The 6,095-nt window shown below is 48.4% G+C and overlaps 1 protein-coding gene across 1 annotated transcript in view; it reads left to right on the top strand.

Annotated features, from left to right (window-relative positions):
* The window catches only part of LOC101992069 (translation initiation factor IF-2), a 42,594-nt gene that overhangs the window by 15,585 nt on the left and 20,914 nt on the right, over positions 1-6,095 (top strand). The window contains exons 4-5 of the mRNA XM_026788836.1: positions 1,725-2,187; positions 2,247-2,602. Of these exons, the coding sequence (XP_026644637.1) occupies positions 1,725-2,187; positions 2,247-2,602 (819 nt within the window). The remainder of the gene's footprint in view (positions 1-1,724; positions 2,188-2,246; positions 2,603-6,095) is intronic.

Below are 6,095 nucleotides of genomic sequence, written 5' to 3'. Positions count from 1 at the left end.
TGTGAGCCACCATGTGGTTGCTGGGAATTGAACTCAGGACCTTTGGAAGAGCAGGCAATGCTCTTAACCTCTGAGCCATCTCTCCAGCCCCCTCAATCCTAAAATTTTAAAGATGGAAGAATGGAAGACATAGGTAGCCTTCTGCTGTCTCACAGACCCCTCCTCTATGTCTGGTATAGAGATGATATTTAAATTTTATTTGTCTGAAGTTCTTAATGCATTAGCGCAAGCACTAGTGATAAAAATTGGCGATTCCTGGTTCAAAAATGTTCTCCTCCAGGACCTGAGTTTGGTTCTTAGCATCCAGATCAGGCAGCTCACAACCACCCGTGACTGGAGCTCCAGAGGATCTGGCGCCCTCTCAGGCCTCCAAGGACACACGTAGGGCACACACAGAGACCTCTTCCTAGTCACAGGACACTTCTAGAACAGCTTATAAATTTCTCGACCAATGCTGGCCCCTGCCCAGGGGTGGAATTGTACTACCCACAGTGGGCAGGGGCTTCCCACATCCGCCATCAACAGACAGTACTTCATAGGCATGCCCATAGGACAATCTGATGGAGGCAATTCCTCATTTGGTTTGTTTTTTGAAAAGACAGCGTAGCCCAAGTCGTCTTCGAACTCTCTTCGTAGACCAGGCACACCTTGAACTCAGAGATCTGTCTGCAGCTGCTGGGATTAAAGGTGTGCACCACTATTCCCCCGCCAGTTCCTGGGTTTGAACGCCTGGTCTGCAGCTTGAGATGCTATTGGGAGGCTGTGGAACTCTGTGGCTTAGCTATGAGAGCTGGTCACTTTGGGTGGGCCTCGATGGTGAGACCCTCCCCCCCCAGTGCCCACAACTTCCCCAGCATGATTAAATGTATCCCTTGGCACTCTGAGCCAAAACCTTTCTCCTTTGATGAAAAAGAAATTCTGGTAAAAGTGCTGTGGTTTTTTATTTTGAAGAGGTCCTGTTCCGAGGTCCTGCCCGGCCTCTAACTCCATGCTGGTTTTGAATTTGAAACAATTCTTTTCCACTTTTTCTTGCTTATGCATTTATTGAATCTTGTGTGTATAAGTTTTTATCTGCGTGTGTCCAGGGAGTTCAGAAAAAAGGTGTCAGGTCACCTGGATCTCTGAGTTAGCTCACAGACGTGAACCTCTGGACCTGACCGTAGTGGCCCAGCACTCAAGGAAGCGAACAGCAACGGCTACAGAGCGAGACCCCCGTCTCCAAAAAGAGGAAAAACAATAAAACAGCAACGAACACAAACAAACAAAAACCCACAAGAAAACAAAAACCCTACAACGCTTAAAAACAGAAGGAAAACCTGGAATTTTGTTAATACATAAAACTGTATTAACGCCCATCAGGGACTATTTCTTCCTGCTTCCGACTTGGAAAAAGAGAGCTAATTTAACTCTCTCTTTCTAACGCAAATAGCAAATAGACACTTTCTATCTCACGATGGCATTTTTTTTTAAATTTAGAATCTGAGTCTTTTATCTACGGGAAACCAACTTGTCATTGAAAGAGTCCTTGGATTTAAGTGAGCGGACCACAGCAGCAACGTTCACCAGCGCCTCCTGTTTTCCAACCCCCCCCCCCATAACAGCCCCAGGCAATGTGATTGCAGCCTGGGTTTATTCCACGAAGATTCTGTGAAAATCTCCCCGCACCGTCCGGTGTGTGCTGTCCCTTAATTTTAGGGGGGCTTTGCAGAATTGCGCTCCGGCAGGTGCTCGCTCACACACAGCTTTCCGAGAAGGCCACTGTGGTGCACCCTGCCCCGCCAGTGAACAGACAGTCGAAGGACACACGCCCGCGCGTGACGCAGCTTTGGTCACCCGCGACACAGACCTTGAAAGCGGCTCCGGACCCCGGCTTCCACCCGCATCTTCCCCTTCGGCCTTGGCGGACGGCGCACGGTTTTACCCGCGCCCGCTCCTCCTCCCACCGCCCCCTTCCCGGCGTGCCCCGCGCAGGCGACCGCCGCGCCCCGCCCCCCGCGCCAGCGGCCGGCCCCCACATCCGGGTACCGACGCCCGCCAGCCGCCCAGACTCTGGCACTATGGTCATGGCGGAGGGGACGGCAGTGCTGAGGCGGAACCGGCCGGGCACGAAGGCGCAGGTATGGTCTCCGCGGCTTTCCTGTCGCGGACCTGGCGGCGCCGAGCCGGCCCGGGAGAGGCCGGGCCGGGGTGAGCGGGTGGGGGTCGGGGCGTCCCGGAGCCGGGACACCCGGCCTGCGCTTCCGGAGCCGCCGAGCGCCCTGGAGGCCTGCGAGGCGCGGGGCCCCGGGGGTGTCCGGTGAGGCCCGGGGCTGGAGCCCGTCCCCGGCCGCTGCCCGCGGAGACTGGGGACCGGACGAGCGTCCCCGCGTCCCGCCGCCGGCGTCCCGGCTGGAAGCACAGCCCAGCTCCGCTCCGCGCCGGCTTGGCCGCTGACGTCCCTGGCCGCTCGCTGGTCGGCCCCGGCCAGTTTGTCCAGCCGGATGCAGGTGGCGATCGCTGGCTTCTTCCTCGGTTGTTTGTCTTTGCCACCACTCCCTCCGGCTTCCCCGCGGCTGCTCACCGGTCCGGCGAGTTTTTGCCACCAGGTTGCGACTTGTCCCGTGTCATTCCTTGCGAGTCTCCTTGCTGATACGTGCGGACAATAGTCGGAGCGGGCTGATTATAACAGACCGAAAAAGCCCTCTGATGTCCCTTTGAGTAGGGCACCAGTGGGGAGTACATTGGTGCTGCTTACGATTTGCAAACCTGGGATGCATCCCGGTATAAAAACGAATTGACAGTCAAACTTGATGGGATTTATGGGCCCGCGGAAATGGCCTGTCACGGAGGGAGTAGATGTTCTAAAATGAGGAGAGATCTGTTTAAGATGTAATTTTAGCAGCCAGTGTTCTTTTTGCTGCCTAGCCTGCTGCTGCTTTCCGTGGACTGAATACACTCTGTTGAAAAAACCTAATTTTTTAAGAGACATGAAAATCAAGATACTTAACCTACTAAGTTTTAGAGAATCCTCCTCTCCCCCAGACATGGTTTCTCTGTGTAGCCCTAGCTGTCCTGTAGCTCTGTAGACGAGTATACGAGGCTGGCCTCGAGCTCAGAGATCTGCCTGCTTCTGCCTCCCGCCACCGCGTCTGTTGTAGAAAACTGCTATTTCTCCTATTTGTTGTTGATTTTGACAAGGGTCTCAAAATCAGGCTACCCTCGAATTTACTACGTAGTTTAAGATAACCTTGGACTCAGGTCCTCCTGTTTCCGCGGCTCCAAGGCTGAAATTGCTGTACGTACCACCATGCAGGGATTATGAGGTGTTGGGAAATGATGAGCTCACAGGACCCTGTGCCTGTTGGAAACCGAGCTACAGCCCTAGCCCTAGAGAATTGCTGCGAAAACCATTATGGATTTAATCCCAGCACTCGGGAGGCAGAGGTAGGCTGATCTCTGAGTTTGTGGCCAGCCTGGTCTCCAGAGTGAGTTTCGGCAGTTTGCCTTCATTCTGTTGGAAATTTGTATACTATGTATACGTTTTTACTATTTGACAATCTTTCTAAGGGTTCTTTTTTCAAATAGCTATTGTTGTATGTAGGCAACATTTTTTTTCCCTAATTTTTAAGTGATCACTTTTTTTTTTTTTAACTTCTTGGTGCTTGGGATTAAATCCAAGACTTTTTTCTGTGGTTAATTAAATATGTACTTTGTCTCTTGGCTGTATCCTTAGATGAGAGTTTTAAAATTTGAAAAAAATTATTTAGAATAAATACCACAACATGTCCTTTTGCATATGTGAATAAGATTAGGTAAAACGTAATAGAAAAAGAATGAGGATTAGAAGAAAAAATTGCTTTTAAGCAACCTTCCCTGTTTATCATACAGCTTTTCTTCACTCAAGTGGTCTGGTCTGTTCCATAGTGTGCCGAACAGAGTTAAGTGGCTGAGAATGACCTTGAAATTCTCATCCTGCCTCCTTTCCTGAGTGCTAGAGTCAGGCCTGTGCTGTAGAACATTTTGAAAGTTAGTCAGGCTAGAATATAGACAATACGTGGTTGGTTTTAACGTATGTTCACTGAGTTAAATGAGTACATTTATTGTTAGATTTTATTTTTCCCCTAAGTGTAACAAATGTCACAGTTATGTGTCAAAACATTTAATTCTGAGTTAACTTTTTTATTTTTGAGAATTTTTTTATATTTTGAGACAATTTTGCTTTATATCTTGTGCTGGCCTAAACTTTCTGTGGAGCCTAGATTGGCCTTGAACTCTTGATTCTCCTTGGACAGCTTCATAGCTCTATCTATCTCCGTATCTGCATCTATAAAAACACACCATGCATCTATCACCACTCCATCTATCTCCGAGTCTATAAAAACACACCGTGCATGCTGCTTGCTTGCTCATCTGTTTAGGGTCTTCCGTAGTCCAGGCTGGCCTGAAACACAGGTTGCCAAGGATGACCTTGAATTCCTTGTCCTCCTTCCTTTCTGGGCCGTCACTGTTGATTTTGTTTTGAGGCAGGAACTTATATAGGAGCCTGGTTGTCCTGGAAACCACAGTGTAGTTCCTGTAAGCCATAAACTCTTGATAGTCCTATCACAGCTTCCAAAATGAAGGGATTACAGACATGTATCGTCATTCCTGGTTTAATAATATTTTCATTTTTCGTTAATAATTTTAATCCTTTTTTTTGTTTGTTTGTCAAGGCATGGTTTTTCTGTGTAGCTCTGAAGCCTGTCCTGGAACTTACTTTGAGACCATACTGGCCTTGAACTCACAGGGATCCACCTGCCTCTACCTCCCAAGTGCTGGGATTAAAGGCATGCGTCACCACCACATGGCTAATAATTTTAATCTTTAAAGGTTTTTTGTGTGTACTTGTGTGGGTGTCTTCTCTGTAGGTGTTCATGGAAACCAGAGGAAGCTGTCTCTCCCTCTCTGCCTTACTGCTTTTGACAGTTTCATCAGCAAGGCTGACTGGCTAGCCCGGGAGCTCCCAGAACTGCCAACTCTGCCTATGCTGGAATTGCAAGCTTTTGTGACTGGCTGACTTGTTTGTTAGCCCATGTGCTCGGCGCTCTCTTTCTGTCTTTCTCTGTCTCTATGTCTTGTCTGCTTTGACAGGGTCATTATGTAGACCAGGCTGGCCTTGAACTCACAGACTTCTACCTGCTTTGGCCTCCTGAGTGTTGGAATTGAAGATGTGAGCCACCATGCCTAGTGTTTTGTATTTTTGAAATAGGGTCTTTCTATGTCTTCTTTGCTTACCCAGAAATTGCATGCAGATCAGACTGGCCTTGAACTCACAGAGTTCTTGCTTCTGGCCGTACCATCAGCCCCCCTCCCCCTTTTTAAATGTGGGTGCTGGAGATTCCGACTCAAGCCCTCTAATCTTTTTTAACATTTTAACATTATTTTTTATTTATGTGTATGTTTGTGCGAGTTTTTGCGTGCCACCTGAATGCACGTGTGATTGAAATCCAGAAGAGGATGCTTGATCCCGTGGAACGGTCGATATGGGCAGTTGTGAGCCTCCTGACTGGGTGCCAGGAACTGAAACCAGGTCCTCTGCAAAAGCAGTAGTGTTCTGAACTGCTGAGCCCCTCCCCCGTCTACAATCTTTACAAATTATGTTAACAGTCTTGATCTTCAAGTTATTTTAAGATTTGAGAGAGGGAGAGAGAGAGAGAGTGAGAGAGAGAGAGTGTGTGTATGTTGAGTCCAGGGGGTTAACTTGGGTTGTGATCCTCAATCACCCCCCCCTTTTTTTTGATGTTTCTACTCCCCAGTACATGCACTGCTTAGAAGCAGTGTGCCAGCTTGTGTTACATGGTGCTGGGGATCTGAACTCAGACCATCACGGTTTCATGACAAGCGCTCTGTCAAGTGAGCTGTCTCCCAAGCTCTTGAACTTATTAGTAAGATATTAATTGTAAACAATAGGTTTCATTGTAACATTTCATGCATATATAATGTGTTTCCCTACTAACCCTCTATTGCTTGCTGTTGTTCTCGCCCTCTCCCACTGATCTCTAACTCCTAAGTGGTCCCCTTCTACTTTCATATCTTCATCTTCCTTCTTCTTTCTTCTGCGTGTGTGTGTGTGTGTG

This window comes from Microtus ochrogaster, unplaced genomic scaffold (assembly GCF_000317375.1).
Source record: "Microtus ochrogaster isolate Prairie Vole_2 unplaced genomic scaffold, MicOch1.0 UNK8, whole genome shotgun sequence".
NCBI lineage: Eukaryota > Metazoa > Chordata > Mammalia > Rodentia > Cricetidae > Microtus > Microtus ochrogaster.
This window is presented reverse-complemented; position numbering and strand designations above follow the sequence as displayed.